At 38.1% G+C, this 16,687-nt stretch overlaps 1 protein-coding gene across 1 annotated transcript in view; it reads right to left on the bottom strand.

The window, feature by feature from the left end:
• The window catches only part of LOC135114500 (uncharacterized), a 98,367-nt gene that overhangs the window by 26,900 nt on the left and 54,780 nt on the right, over positions 1-16,687 (bottom strand). Inside the window, exon 4 of the mRNA XM_064030397.1 lies at positions 1,813-1,978. Coding sequence (XP_063886467.1) covers positions 1,813-1,978 — 166 coding nt within the window. The remainder of the gene's footprint in view (positions 1-1,812; positions 1,979-16,687) is intronic.

Below are 16,687 nucleotides of genomic sequence, written 5' to 3'. Positions count from 1 at the left end.
ATGTGCGTGAAGGTTTTTGCCTCGAAACTCGCGCAACTATAGCCTCATCACTACAGATCGAGCTCGAGCGCGCAAAATGCTTGAATTATTTGCCATAACTCACTTCATATACTGGATAGCCAGTTTTGGTTGGCACCATCAGACTCATCAGCATCAGTTACTGTAGAATCAAGATGTATTGTAAAAACTTGACAAAAGAAAAAATAATATAGTATCACGATGAGTTGAACTATAAAAAAAAAAAAAAAAGTTTATAACATTTTATTTATGTTTGCTATTTTCAGCATTTAATCATTGAATGCTGAAATATATTATTATATTAAGTAGAAAAAATTCTCCTGAACACGACAGTGTGATCAGAATGCAAATAAAGCTCCGCATGTTGAAATTACAGTCATTTATAACATGTCACTCGCCGCAACCATTACGTCGGCGCGACACGACGTGGCGTGACCAGGTCTACGACGCGTCTCAAAATTAGAACCCACCAGCTGCTAGGGGAAATTTTTTTAAGTCTTGGATGCCTATGCCAATATTAGCAATTCCCTTGTATCACCTACTGTTGCCATCAAACTAATTTTAGTCTAGTTTGGTCGACAATATGTCTCCTTTTAGAAGGCGTTTAGGCATGGGTGGGTTTAGTGGAAAAGCAGACATATTTATTAAAGGTGCCAGTAGACTCTCATGACACCCACATGGTATCTGCTGCTGTATTTGGAGCTGAAAATAGCGATTCATGGATAATATGTTGATATTGAGCTGAACTCCGATTGCAGAAAATTGCCAACTTCCAGAGTGAGTTTTAACTAGAGCAATCAAGTTCACCACTTCCTTGAGGTAGACTTCACTACTCAACTTCCTTCACAGAGATAAATGTAAGAATAACAGAATCTTATTCCGTAAGTTGTATAACTGATAAACTAATAAAAAAATTATATATATATATATATATATATATATATATATATATATATATATATATATATATATATATATATATATATATATATAATAGTAACAGTTTTAGATAGTAATTACCATTTATTTACATGGAAGGTTAGCTGGAATTCCATGCTCAAAACCTTCGGCATATGGTCGCGCCATCCAAGATGGAGGCAGGTGTTTGAGATGTTGTCTATTTTTATTTACTTATTTATTTTATTTATTTATTGGTATAATTGCAGTTCCCCCCAATAAGCCGCACGTAAGTATGAAGTATCTCACGGTCTAGATCACACTGCTAGGAGCATTTCTAATCCCATATTACCTTGTCACAAACGAATAATAAGGTCGGGAGGGAATTTCAAAAATTTACCTCAGTTTTTAGCTGGGATCCTGTTTCCACAGTCATTGAAAGGATAGTGAGTGTGTTCGTGTGTTTGTTAGGTTAGGTTAGGTTAGGTTAGGATAGGTTAGGTTAGGATAGGTTAGGATATTTAAGGTTAGGTTAGGATAGGTTAGGTAAGGTTAGGTAAGGTTAGGTTACCTTAGCTGTCTGGTTGTGTTCGAATATACTAATTGTGGGGGTTCAAGGGGGTACAGCCCCCCTGGTTATAAAAGGTTTTTGGTTTGCTACATTTAGGAAATTTCCTTGACTTTTAGGGAAATTTCCCTACATTTTCAGTCTATATATTACTCGTATGTGCCTTTCCCCCCCCCCAAAAAAAAAAACCGGTTCCCCACAGGCCCCCAAGCTTGCTAGAGGGGTTGGGGGCGTGTAGAGATTGGAGATATTGGGTAAAACTGCAAATTTACCTGTTTATTTATTTATTTTTCATTTGAAATGATAACTAAACACAGCAAGTTGCTTACCTGTCGTTCATCTGCTCCTTGAACCAACTGTTTTTATTTATCATGAGGCCTAAATAGTCTTGACGTGTGTCTTGAGATGCTATGTGGATACGGCAGGCTGCAAAACCATGTCGCCCCTCAGCCTGATTCAGTGCCGTTGCTTTGCTTAAATGCGACCTTTCACTATCTGCAAAAATATGCAAACCAAACTTGTGTGGATATAATATTTTGAGGTATATGAGTATTGCAACAATACATCATAATCTTAAGTACAAAGTTATTTTTAATGCATGAGAAGCCAGCCAAGAGTATGTAATAAAAAGAAAGTCCGAAACAGAAGGCAATTTGGTTTATGAAATGTCTAATATTCCTCATATTAAAGGGAAAAAAAAAAAAACAAGGCAAAATTCCAAAGATTACTACCTAATGAAAAGGAAAAGAAAGTTATTTCTTATATTAGAGATAGGCAAAACAGGATGATAGTAAGCAGAAAGTCTTGTGCAGTGTGCAGCGAGGGCAAGGGATGAGGTGAACCATGCATGTAACATGTTCAGAGGACCAGTAACTATGGAAATATTGGGAGAATGAAGAAAGAGATGCAATATTCCGGCAGAGTGAGATATTGTAGGTAATCAAGCAGCGCAACGATGTTCAACGATGTTCAGCGCAACTTATTCAACATTGGGGATCATCATGACACTAAACGTAAAAATCTAACTAAAAGTAATTATTAAATAGATAAATAGATATATGGATATTTCCACTCGCATCACGCATAATATCAAGACATAATTGGTTTGTGTTGTAATTAGTATATAAGCTTTATATTAAAGGGTAATTAAGGTTAATCTAGTACAAACTAAATATTAGTTACTAAATTAAATAAAACCAAGGTAGAAGTGTACAAAAGGTGTATAGCTCCTGTTTCTGACGTGGCGACCACGAGGGAGTGAGCCTGTCTGCCTCAGAAGCAGACGCCACCCACTAGCCACCATGACAAGTCCCATGAAGACGCGTTTGCCACTCTACCTCTGGTCAGTAGTTAAATTATCTAAATTAAGAACTTAGAAGCTCGGAATCCTGGGATAACCGCAAGGAAGCAAGTGACAAACTCACTGCCAATCCACAGCTAAGTTTTCATATATTTATAATTTTGTATAGTGATACTTTCTGTAATTATGTGTTAGCTGGGAAACATTTGGTTGTGTCAAGGTCTAATAGTTACCACAATCTACTGTACCGAGTGAGGAAGACAGGATTTCTTGTCAATTACCGAAGGTTCGAGATGTTTCATGCTGCACGAATCGGGAATAGCAACGCACCCGAAACCCATCCTGCAAATTAACTGGGGTGAAATTAGGACTTTTTGACGTCTTGGGGCTAAAGATGAAGTCTTTAACCACGATATATGATTAAAATGGGTGCTAAAAAAAGTCTCACGAATTAACCATATGATCACTGGGGAGCAACGATATAAACCGGTAAAACTGATCCCAAGGACATAATGAGAACATTATAGGCATAATTAGTCAAATGGAAAAACAGCGTTCCTCTGAGGCTGTTTAGTGTAAATAAAACTTTAAAATATCACATCTGGCAAGGGATAATGTGCACTGGAATCGAATAAGTAGAGGTAAAATGTCTCATGATATCATAGTTCATAATCCGGAAACTGATGGATAAGACTGTGATAGTGTTATCAGCTAGCACTTATAGTATTGTCAGGTCCAAGGGAAGACAGCGAAACACTGTAGAAGCTCCAGTATATTGAAAAGTTCTTGTTAGAGAGTGTACAAGGTATAGAGCATGGCTAAACGCCCTGTGGCTGGCTGTGGACTGAGGAACAATAGTGGGCGGGAGAGATGACAACAGGACTCCCGTTGAGCCCATTAATAAGGGCTCCCGTTAATAACAACAAAAAGAAAATGAACTTATTATATATTCTATCACTTAACAAGATCCTGAATGATTTTAAGACAAATTACTAAACTAAGCCCAACCTGAAAACAAATATAAACACCCATTGAGTTCGGTAGAACCGCGGGTGCAAAGTAACCACAATAAAACCACATGTGGGTTAACAGACGACTACTCAGAAAACCAGCGAATAATAACTTGAAATGAAATCCTCAAATATTTTTATCAAAATGTTAAGGAAATCCTTGGTAACAAAGCAAGGTTGGTTAGCAAGAAGTATTAAAGAAGGTATTGAACTAATGGGAAGTGATCACCTAACCTTAGGTATATTACAGAAAGTAATAGAATCATTAAGAGAAAAATGGAGTAGCTATCAAGCTACTTTCAATCAATTAAAAAACTAAATTGTTAAGTGAAGCCTAAGATGACCAAATTACTTCAGAATATGAACGGCAGGAAATAAATTATAGTGAACAGCTAACTAAATTTGAAGCTCAATATTTGCTTTTAACAACCACGCAAGATCAGCCTGAGAGTATAGGAATAAAGCGTCTCTTTAGGCAAGTAGTAATATGGGCCGACAGTGAAATCTGTTTACACTGAATAAATAAAACAGAAATCTATATGTGAAAAAAATGGGGTAGAAAAAATACTGTCGACACAAGGGAACTTTGAGTGTTATCATATTCCTACTAAAAACAGAAAAAAAAAAAACAGCAGGTCTTTTAACATTCTCCAAACTATTAAAGGAGACCAAATGGTTGCACAGGACAAACAGGTTGACCCAGAAATATAACTGCCCCATCCAAAAAGGCATATAAAGAGGTAAGTAGCAGTTAACTTAATAGAAGCTCAACCTCAGGCTAACCATCAACTTAATATGGCAATTTATATAATTCATCCTTCATTAAGTTAATTAATGTAACCAAAAGAGTATTACATTTCATTACTCAGAAACTGAGTAAAGCAATGCCAGATGCTTTAAAATTTTGGATCATAAAACAACAAAGTGAATTCTTTATAGATATCCATAAGGCATTAGGTGACCGAAAATTAAGATTAAAGTAATAAAAAATCTTGGGCTATACATGGATGACGAACAAATTATAAGGTGCCGGGTAGAATAAAATATGCTGAGCTACCTTATGAAACAAAGGTTACCAAAGGGGAATCACCTCACGAAATTAATAATGGAAGCCCACAGAATAATCTTACATGGAGGAATCGGGGACACTTGCTCAAGTTAGGAAAAATTACTGGATACCTAAAGGGTGTCAAGTAGTGAAAACTTCCCTGAAGGAATATGAAGTATGCCAACTTTATGACGCAAGACCGTTGACGTATCCAGGACCTCCAAACCTACCACCGGAAAGAGTAAGCCTAGGTACACCCTTCGAAGTACGGGTGTAGATTACACAGGTACTCTTATAATAAGAGGTGAGGGTGACATGCCAAAGGTGTGTATATATATATATATATATATATATATATATATATATATATATATATATATATATATATATATATATATATATATATATATATATATATATATATATATATATATATATATATATATATATATATATATATATATATATATATATATATATATATATATATATATATATATATATATATATATATTTATTTATTTATATATATATATATATATATATATATATATATATATATATATATATATATATATATATATATATATATATATATATATATATATATATATATATATATATATATATATATATATATATATATATATATATATATATATATATATATATATATATATATATATATATATATATATTTGTTCACCTGTACCAGAACAAGAGCAGTCCACCTAGAGGAGGCCGAAGACCTTATTTCAGAGACCTCCCTGAAATTGTTTAGAATCTTTGGAGCAAGGCGTTCCTATCCCCATCTCATCTTAAATGATTATGCCATTAACTTTGTTGAGACTACTCCCTTTATGGAAGATATCATAAATGATCCAAAAGTACAAGAAACATTAACAAATAGGCAATGTCGTCGGAAATTCATCACACCAAGGGGGCTCTGGCAGAACGGTTTCACAAAATGATAGGGCTAGTCAAAAACTGGCTAAAGAAAACGCTACATCGATCCAAATTAAATTTCAAAGAATTAAGAAAAGTAGTAACGGAAATTGAGAGTAGAATCAACAACCGACCTCAAACATACTTAGATGACACTTCCTTAAATCTGGAGGCAATAAAACCATCTCTTATATGGGAGACGATTAGAGCCATTCACATCCATCGAGGTGGAGGATCATATCATAGACCACACCATACATGATAGGTCCCAGTATGTGAGAGAGTGAGTTATCAACAAAAATTTTTACAGGGGTGGGAGGAATACTGGTCTGAAGAATATCTCATCAGTCTTCATAAGAAATTCTATGGCGCTCAATCATCCGAAAATGCAATTTTCCTTAAGGAAGGTAACATCCTGTTATAAAAGATGGAGTAGATCATTCCACTTGGCCTTTCGCTAGGATATTAAAATTATATCCTGATGAGAATGGTATCATTAGAATGGCCAAAATTATGGTAAAGGGACAAAGGACTCTAAGAATAATAAATAAACTAATTCCGCTGGAGTGTTTTTCCTTGTTGAGGTCAGTAGACCCAGAGGGTTGCCCCAGGTTCGGGAGAGAACGGATAAAGAGGTACAGACCAGTCTCAAAAGTCTCAAAAGTCACAAGAGAGGTGGAGGAATTTAATCTTATATATATATATATATATATATATATATATATATATATATATATATATATATATATATATATATATATATATATATATATATATATATATATATATATATATATATATATATATATATATATATATATATATATATATATATATATATATATATATATATATATATATATATATATATATATATATATATATATATATATATATATATATACATATATATATATTACAGCAGGGACAGTAGCCAAGGGCAACAAAATCCAATAAAAAAAAAAAAAAGCTCATTTAGATGTCGGTCCCCGAATAAGGTCCAAACCGGCAGTCAAAAATTGAAGGATAAGTGTCTTAAAACCTCCCTCTTGAAGGAATTCAAGTCATAGGAACGTGGAAATACAGAAGCAGGCAGGCAGTTCCAGAGTTTACCAGAGAAAGGGATGAATGATTGAGGATACTGGTTAACAGAATACTGGGTGGCAGGAAGAGGCCGTACGCACCTGCCGAAACGATAATTACTCCCAGTGAGGCCTAAAGCACTGAATCAGAAGTTGCTGTGAACTTATCATTAAACCCAACTGTGACCTCACTGAACGTTTTCCTTTGTGTCTCACAACAGAAAGGGGCAGTCACAGCCTGCCCTCTAAATACAGCAGCTCTCTCCCATCACAGAAAACTACTAACACCTAATTACACACACACCCTTCACTCAAAATTCAAAATTATCGTGGCGATTCCTACACCAGCCCTGTAGTCCCCATCAGGGGAGAGGGCCACAGATGTCCCCAGGTCGGACTGCTCTTCTGGTATCGACCCTAAATGTCTTGACACCTCCATCAACTTTTTTGTGATTAACTTCTGCAACATTCAAGGTCTTAGATCTTATTTTCAATCTCTAGAACATCACCTCTCCTCTGCTAAATCTCATCTTTTTCTCATTGAAACACAGGTACCTGAGGCAACTGACAGTAGCCCCTTTTCTGTTCCCTCCTACTTTCTCTATACTCATTTTCAGTCCAAATCTGGATGTTGTGTCTATGCGCGAAACGACTTAAACTGCCCTCGTGCCCACGCTCTTGAATCTTCCGAGTTTTCCATCATCTGCCTACGACTACAGAGTCACTCTCAAACTAAATTTATCTGTGTTGTATACCTCCCACCTTAATCCTCTGATTATAAGAAATTCTTTAACTACTTAACTTCCAAAGTGGAGCACATTCTGACTCTCTTCCCTTTTGCAGAGATCTCCATTCTTGGAGACTTCAATGTTCACCACCAGCTTTGGCTTTCCTCTCCCTTCACTGGCCATCCTGGTGAACTAGCCTTCAACTATGCTATCCTCCACGACTTAGAGCAATTGGTGCAACACCCTACTCGTAGTCTTGACCGTCATGAAGATACGCCTAACATTCTTGACCTTTTTCTAACCTCTAATTTTTGTATTTATGCTGTTACCCTCTCTTCTTTGACGGGCTTCTCCGATCACAATCTCAAATCTGTATCTTGTCCTATCTCTTCAATCCCTCCTCAGGATCCCGCTAAGCTGAGGTGCCTCTGGCGTTTTACCTCTGCTAGGTGGGGGGACCTCAGGAGGTATTTTGCTCATTTTCCTTGGAATGACTACTGTTTCCGTGTCAGAGACACGTGTGCTGAGCGCATAACAGAAGTGATAATGTCTGGCATGTTGGTTTACATTCCTCACTCTTTTTCTCGAACTAAACCTTCAAAGACACCTCCGCTTAGGGGGATCCTGAGGAGGGAATGGAGTAATAGAGCAAGATACAAATATGACATTGTGATCGGAGGAGCCTAATGGAGAAGATAAGGTGAGAGCATAAGCAGAAGGAATAGAGGTTAGGAAAAGGCCAAAAATGTTGGGCGCATGTCCAAGAAGTTAAGTAATCAAAGAATTTCTTTTAGACAGATGAGTTAGGTGAGATGTATATAGCACAGTTAAATTTAGTTCGGGAGTGACTCTATAGTCGTAGGCAGATGGTGGCAAACTCAGAATATTCAAGAGCGTGGGCATGAGAGCCTGTTAAGTCGTTGCGCACATAGACACAACATCCAGCTTTGGATTGAAAATGAGGATAGAGAAAGTAGGAGGGAATAGAAAAGGGGCTATTGTCAGTTCCGCAGACACTTGTGTTTCAGTGAGAAAAATATGAGGTTTAGCAGAGGAGAGGTGGTGCTCTAGAGATTAAAAATTAGATCTAAGACCTTCGTCATCCTTTTTGGGTGATTTTAGTGAAACTTTCGCAGGTGCCTTAGACATATCAAAAGCTTTTCATAGAGTCTGGCACAAAGCTCTGATTTCCAAAGTACTTTCTTAAAGCTTCTATCCTTCTCTCTCTGTAACTTCATATCAAGTTTCCTTTCTGACCGTTCTATTGCTGCTGTGGTAGATGGTCACTGATCTCTTAAATCTATTTAGTCCTCTTAAATCTGTCCTGTCACCCACTCTCTTGCTATTACTCATCAATGATCTTTTAAACAAAACTTCGTGTCCTTTCCACTCCTATGCTGACAAAACCACCCTGCACTTTTCCACGTCTTTTCGGAGACGCAAAACCCTTCAGGAAGTAAATGGCTCACACGGGGAAGCCACAGAACGCCTGCCTTCTGATCTTTCTAAAATTTTTTGATTGGGCAGAGCAAACTTGGTAATGTTCAGTGCCTCAAAAACTCAATTTCTCTATCTACCAACTCGACACAGTCTTTCAGATAACTATCCTCTCTTCTTCAGTAACACTCACCTGTCCCCTTCCTCTACATTGAACATCCTTGGTTTGTCCTTTACTTATAATCTAAACTGGAAACTTCACATCTCATCTCTATCTAAAACAGCTTCTATGAAGTTAGGCGTTTTGAGTCGTCTCCACCATTTTTTTTTTATTTCTTTATTTTTGCTAGCCCTTCTAGCTGCTAACTTTGTACAGGGGCCTTATCCTTCCATTTATGGCGTATTTTTCATATGTATGGGGTGTTCCACTCATACCATGCTTTTTGACATAGTGGAGTCAAAACTTCTTCATCTTATCAATTCCATTTTTCTATCTGACTGTTTTCGGCTCCTTTTTTCATCGCCGCAACGTCGCATCTCTCCTATCGCTATTTTCTTCCTCTACCGCTCTCTATCTCTTCTACCTCTCTAATGCAAGAGTTAACCAGTATTCTCAATCATTCATCCCTTTCTCTGGTAAACTCTGGAACTATCTACTTGCTCCTGTATTTCCTCCTTTCTATGACTTAAGCTCTTTCAATAGGGATCTTACAAGACAATTATCCTCCATTACTTGATTTTGTTTATTTGGAGCTCTATGGGATCTAGCATCAAGTGGGTTTTTTTTGTACGTTTTTTTTTTCTTTTGTTGCCTTTGGCCAATGGCTTTCTTGCATTATATATATATATATATATATATATATATATATATATATATATATATATATATATATATATATATATATATATATATATATATATATATATATGTTACATAGAGCGCTATAGTGGAAAGAAGAAGAAGAGAGAGAGAGAGAGAGAGAGAGAGAGAGAGAGAGAGAGAGAGAGAGAGAGAGAGAGAGAGAGAGAGAGAGTGTGTGTGTGTGTGTGTGTGTGTGTGTGACCCGTTCCTAACCTCCTGTTCCTCCCTTTCCTCTACCACCAACTACTTCATATTACCTATTAAGACTCTTTGCAATGATGTTTTCTATGCCTTCGCTGGCCTTAACTATTGGAAGGCTTATGGACTTCATGGATCCTTCCTATTGTTCTTCTAAACTCTGCTTCCGTGAGCAAGTAAAAAGAAAAAAAAAAAAAAACATACAAATGCATAAAATGTTTTCACTGAACAAAACACGCACACAAAAAAAAAAGAAGAAAATACCAGGGTAACCACAAAATGAAAGAAAATGGAAAGCTATCTCATCAATTATCTAGTAGCCTACTCCAAAAATAAAGGTAAATGAGGGATTAGCCTCATACATATGGTAATAAATAAAGAAAACCTAACCGTGCAAAGCTTAAAAATAAAGGAACACTTATAACTGCTGGGAGAGAGAGAGAGAGAGAGAGAGAGAGAGAGAGAGAGAGAGAGAGAGAGAGAGAGAGAGAGAGAGAGAGATTAAAACGCCTGCAGTGTATATATATATATATATATATATATATATATATATATATATATATATATATATATATATATATATATATATATATATATTATACAGTGTTCTCTACAAATCCGTTATTTAGGAGATATAAGACTCTTACGAAAAGTAGCAGCAAATTATCTTGATCAACATTAAGGATATCAGACATTTCAGCTGCGTGTGCACATATTCCATGTAAACCCAGATCTATTACTGCTGCGATACTTACAAAAACATAGATTTTTTTTTTCGGTGGTAATGCATATATTTTTTTGGGTAGGTGAGCAATATGTAGTGCTTACGCGTCGGAAATGTAGCAGAAATCAGTTTCCTTAGTTAAAAACACAGCGAGGACACAGCCTGTGGCAGAATGTTAGACACTGTAGTTTGCTTCAGGTTACTCGAATGTTAGGCACTGTAGTTCGTTTCAAGTTTTCCTTTTTTTTTTTTTATTTAGGAGGGACACTGGCCAAGGGCAACAAACATAAAAAAAAAAAAAGCCCACTGAGATGCCAGTCCCAGAAAAGGATCCAAAGCGGTACTCAAAAATTGAATAATAAGTGTCTTGAAACCTCGCTCTTGAAGAAATTCAAGTCATAGGAAGGAGGAAATACAGGAGTAGGCAGGGAGTTCCAGAGTTTACCAGAGAAAAGGATGAATGATTGAAAATACTGGTTAACTCTTCCATTAGAGAAGTGGACAGAATAGGGGCGAGAAAAAGAAGAAAGACTTATGCAGCGAGGCTGCGGGAGGAGGAGAGGTATGCAGGTAGCAAGATCAGAAGAGCAGTTAGCATGAAAATAGCGGTAGAAGATAGCTAGATATGCAGCATTCCTACGATGAGAAGAAGGTTAAGACAGTCAGTTAGAGAAGACGAGTTGATGAGAAGAAATGCTTTTGATTCCACCCTGAGTGCAAGCCCCCAGACATGTGAAGCATACTTCATACATTGACGGATAAGGCCCTTGTACAGAGTTAACAGCTTGGGGGGAGGTGAGAAAAATTGGCGGAGACGTCTCAGAACACCTAACTTCATAGAAGCTGTTTTAGCTAGAGATAAGATGTGAAGTTTTCAGTTCAGGTTATAAGTAAAGGACAGACCGACGATGTTCAGTGTAGAAGCGAGGGACAGTTGAGTGTCCATGAAGAAGAGAGGATAGTTGTCTGGAAGGTTGTGTCGAATTGATAGATGGAAAAATTGAGTTTTTGAGGCATTGAACAATACCAAGTTTGCTCTGCCCCAGTCAGAAATATTACAAAGATTAGAAGTCAGGCGTCTGTGGCTTCCCTGCGTGAAAAGTTTACTTCCTTAAGTGTTGGACGTCTATCAAAAGACGTGGAAAAGTGCAGGGTGGTATCATCAGCGTAGGGGTGGATAGGACAAGAAGTTTGGTTTAGAAGGTCATTGGTGAATAATAAAAAGAGAGTGGGTGACAGGACAGAACCCTGAGGAACACCACTGTTAATAGACTTAGGAGAAGAACAGAGAAGAACGTCTACCACAGCAGCAATAGAACGGTCAGAAAGGAAACTTGAGATGAAGTTACAGAGAAAAGGATAGAAGCTGTAGGGGGGTAGTTTGGAAATCAAAGCTTTGTGTCAGACTCTATGAAAAGCTTTTGATGTGTCCAAGGCAACAGCAAAAGTTTCACCAAAATCTCTAAAAAAAAGATGACTAAGACTCAGTAAGGAAAGTAATGATCACCAGTAGAGCAGCCTTGATGGAGCCCATACTGGCGATCAGATAGAAGGTTGTGAAGTGATAGATGTTTTAGAATCTTCCTGTTGAGGATAGATTCAAAAACTGTAGATAGGCAGGAAACTAAAGAAATAGGACGGTAGTTTGAAGGATTAGAACGGTCACTCTTTTTAGGAACAGGGTAAATGTAGGCAAACTTCCAGCAAGAAGGAAAGGTAGATGTTGACAGAAAGTGTTGAAAGAGTTTGACTAGGCAAGGTGCAAGCACGGAGGCACAGTTCCGGAGAACAATAGGAGGGACCCCATCAGGTCCATAAGCCAGTGAGGGCATGGAAAACATCATTGTGAAGAATTTTAATAAGTAGTATGAAGTAGTGTAGAAAAGGGAGGAACAAGCCCTGAATCGTCCAAGGTAGAGTTTTTAGCAAAGGTCTAGTCAAGAGTTCAGCTTTAGGAATAGATGTGCTAGCAGTGGTGCCATTTGGTTGAAATAAAGGAGGAAAAGAAGAAGCAAAGTTATTGGAGATATTTCTGGCTAGATGCCAGAAGTCACGATTTGAATTAGATCTTGAAAGATTTTGAAACTTTCTATTAATGAGGTAGTTTTTGGCTAGTTGAAGAACAGACTTGGCATGGTTCTGGGCAGAAATATAAAGTACACGAGATTCTTTAGATTAGAGATTAGGAAAAGGTCAAGAATGTTGGCCATATCTCTAAGATGGTCAGGAATATGAGTAGGGTGTTGCACCAATTGCTCTAGGTCATGGAGGATAGCAAAGTTGAAGGTTAGTTCACCAGCATGGTCAGTGAAGGGAAAGCAAATCCAAAGCTGGTGGTGAACATTGTGGTCTCCAAGAATGGAGATCTCCGCAAAAGGGAAGAAAGTCAGAATGTGCTTCACTTTGGAAGTTAAGTAGTCAAGGAATTTCTTATAGTTAGAGGAGTTAGGTGAGAGATATACAGCACAGATAAATTTAGTTTGAGAGTGACTCTGTAGTCGTAGCCAGATGATGGAAAACTCGGAAGATTCAAGAGCGCTGGCACGAAAGGAGTTTAAGTCGTTATACACATAAACACAACTTCCAGCTTTAGATTGAAAATGACGATAGAGAAAATAGGAGTTAACAGAAAAAGGACAACTCTCAGTTGCCTCAGACACCTGTGTTTCAGTGAAAAAAAGATGAGGTTTAGAAGTGGAGAGATGGTGTTCTACACATTGAAAATTAGACCTAAGACCATGAATGTTGCAGAGGTTAATGAAGAAAAGTTGAGGGGGTTGTCAAGACACTTAGGCTCGTTATCAGAAAAGCAATCCGACCTGTAGACATTTGTGGTCCCCTCCCCAGATAGCGAATCCGAGGCTGGTGTAGGAGACATCATGATAATTTTGAATTTTTGAGTGAAAGGTGTGTGTGTTATTAGGTGCTTGAAGTTTTGTGTGGAGGAAGAGAGTTGTCTTTAGAGGGCAGGCTGTGACTGCCCTCTTGTGTTGTGAGACACAAAGGGAAACGTTCAGTGAGGTCACAGCCGGATTTAATGATAAGTTCACAGCACCCCTTGATCCTGTGCTTAGGATCTCACTCAGAGTAATTATCGTTTCGGCTAGTGCCAACTAAAGTTACTCAAATCCAAACTGTAGTTACGTTTGTGGTGGGACAAGTGCTTATTCACAGGTACGGTCACCCTCTCACTCTCTAGCAGTATGTAAATTCACATTACAGTGTCAGTGGAGAAATTCTCCATTTACAGTGACGACTGATGACAGAACGTTTCGTCAGCATTTCTTTCTTCTTGCAGCAGGACGGCACCGAAACTCTCGCACACAATGAAGCCATCGCATACTGTGGGCTTGTTTCTCTATTAATCATCGTTATGTACAGTTACTATTCCCCACATTATTACTGACGAAAACATTGTAGGAATATCACTTGCTAAACTCTGCTGGTCCACCGATGCCAACTGTACCTAAAGTTGTTTATTGGATGTGCAATACGCAAACAATGTAAGCTTTTGAGGAAGATTACAAATGTTTAGATAGCTATGAGGTTTTCCTTTAATGATGTCCACATATTTTTCCTACACAGGTTTAAATGATGGAACCATATACCTTCACAGAAGAAATTAATATGCTGATGTGTTTTGGTGAAGCGCGTGGGTGCAGCAGGGAAGCATAATGGTTGTATGCAGCAAAATATCCATTACAACGTCAGCCATATTATCAGACATTCCCCAACATACACAGAAGGCTGAGAGACTCTGGCAATCTACGCACAACCAGACCCGATGCAGGTAGACCTCGGAGGGTTCGCACACCAAACACTGATGAGGAAGTGTTGAATGCTGTTGCTGACAATAATAGGACTAGCGTTTGTGCAATTGCACATTATGGTACAGGCATTAATACATGCTGACTATCCAAGGCGATTAGAATTTAGTCAGTGGTTCTTAAATAAAACAGTTACTACTTTTACAATTCTATATTGCTCACAGATGAAGCCTCATATACCAGGACAGGCATATTCAATACTCATAATGTGCAATACTGAGATGAGGAGAACCCACATACCAAATGGAATAGAGGACATCAGCAGAGGTTTTCAATCATTGTATAGTGTGGCATAATTGGTGATTATCTTTTGGATCCTTATGTACTTCCCAGACGTCTGACTGGCGAAACATATTTTGAATTTTTACAATACACTTTATCTGGCTTACTGAAAGATTAATCATTACCCACATACTTCCTTTTCTGTGGAAGGGTTAAAGAGAGTGGCGACCTGAGAGGCTTGACAGAAGTTAATGACTGGCAGGTGCCTGGTTTCGTTGTATTTGTGCAGTGGGGCCGCGCGAGGTGGGTGCAGTGAGGCCGCGCGAGGAGGGGAAGCATGCAATAACCAAGATCAGAAAAGTAGTTAGCGTGAAAATAGCGGCAAAAGATAGCAAGAGCACATCATTTCAGCGATGCAAGAGAGGCTGAAGACAATCAGTTGGAGAAGAGGAGTTGATGAGACAAAATGCTTTTCATTCCACCGTGTCTAAAACAGCGGTATGAGTGGAACTCCCTCCGCCCCATACATGTGAAGCATACTCCACACATGGACGGATGAGATCCCGTGCAGAGTGAGCAGCGGGGGCATGAGAAAAAATGGCGGATTCGACTCAGAGGGGATAGTTATCTGGAAGGTTGTGTTGAGTTGATACATGGAGGAATGCAGCTTTTGAAGCATTTAACTATACTAAGTTTGCTATGCCCCAATCAGAAATTTTTGAGAGATCATAAGCCAGGCGGTCTGTGGCTTCCCTGCATGAACTGTTTACTTCCTGAAAGGTTGGACATCTACGAAAAGACATGAAAAGTGCAGTATGGTATCATCAGCGTAAGAGTGGATAGGACAAGAAGTTTACTTTAAATAATTTATGAATAACAGGAAGACAGTGGGTGACAGAACAGAACCCTGATGGATTCTGAACCCTGACGGGGAACTTGAGATGAAGTTACAGGGAGAAGGCTAGAAATCGTAGGAAGGTAGTTTGGAAATCAAAGCTTTGTGCTAAACTCTATAAAAAACTTTTGTTGTGTCAAAGGCAACAGCGAAAGTTTCACCAAAGGTCCTAAAAGAGGATTATCAAGACTCAGTAAGGAAAGCCAGAAGAGAAGATCACCAGTAGAGTGACCTCAACGGAACCCATACTGGCGATCAGAAATATGGTTATGAAAAGATAAATGTTAAGGATCTTCCTGTTGATGATAGATTAAAAACTTTAGAGAAGCAGGAAATTAAAGAACAGTAGTTTGAGGAATTAGAGCGGTCATCCTTTTTAGGAAAAGGTTGAATGTAGGCAAACTTTCAGCAAGAAGAAATGGTGGATGTTGATAGAGAGAGTTGGAAGAGTTTGAATAGGAAAGGTGCAAGCACGGAGGCACAGTTTCAGAGAACAATGTGAGGGAACCCATCCGAGGGTTAAAGGCAGCGAGGGCATGAAAAACATCACTTCAAAAGATCTTACTGGGTAGCATGAAGTAGTCGGAAAGTGGAGATGGAAGAACAAGCCCTGAATCATCTAAAGTAGGGGTTTAAGCAAAGGTTTAAGTTAGGATTTCAGCTTTAGAAATAGATGAGATGGCGGTGGTGCCATCAGGTTGTTATAAAAGAGGGAAAGATGAAGAAGCAAAGTTATTGTATATGTTTTTGGGTAGGTGCCAGAAATCACGAAGAGAGTTGGATCTTGAAAGATTTTGACATTTTCTATTTATGAAGGAGTTTTTGGTTACTTGGAGAAATGCTTGGCATGATAATGGGCAGATACATGAAGTGCATGTCATTCAGGTGATGGAAGGGTAAAGCACCTTTTGTGGGCCACCTCTCTA

Source organism: Scylla paramamosain, chromosome 27 (assembly GCF_035594125.1).
Source record: "Scylla paramamosain isolate STU-SP2022 chromosome 27, ASM3559412v1, whole genome shotgun sequence".
Classification (NCBI taxonomy): Eukaryota; Metazoa; Arthropoda; class Malacostraca; order Decapoda; family Portunidae; genus Scylla; species Scylla paramamosain.
The sequence above is the reverse complement of the archived record's forward strand: the minus strand, read 5'-3'. Positions and strand labels throughout refer to the sequence as shown.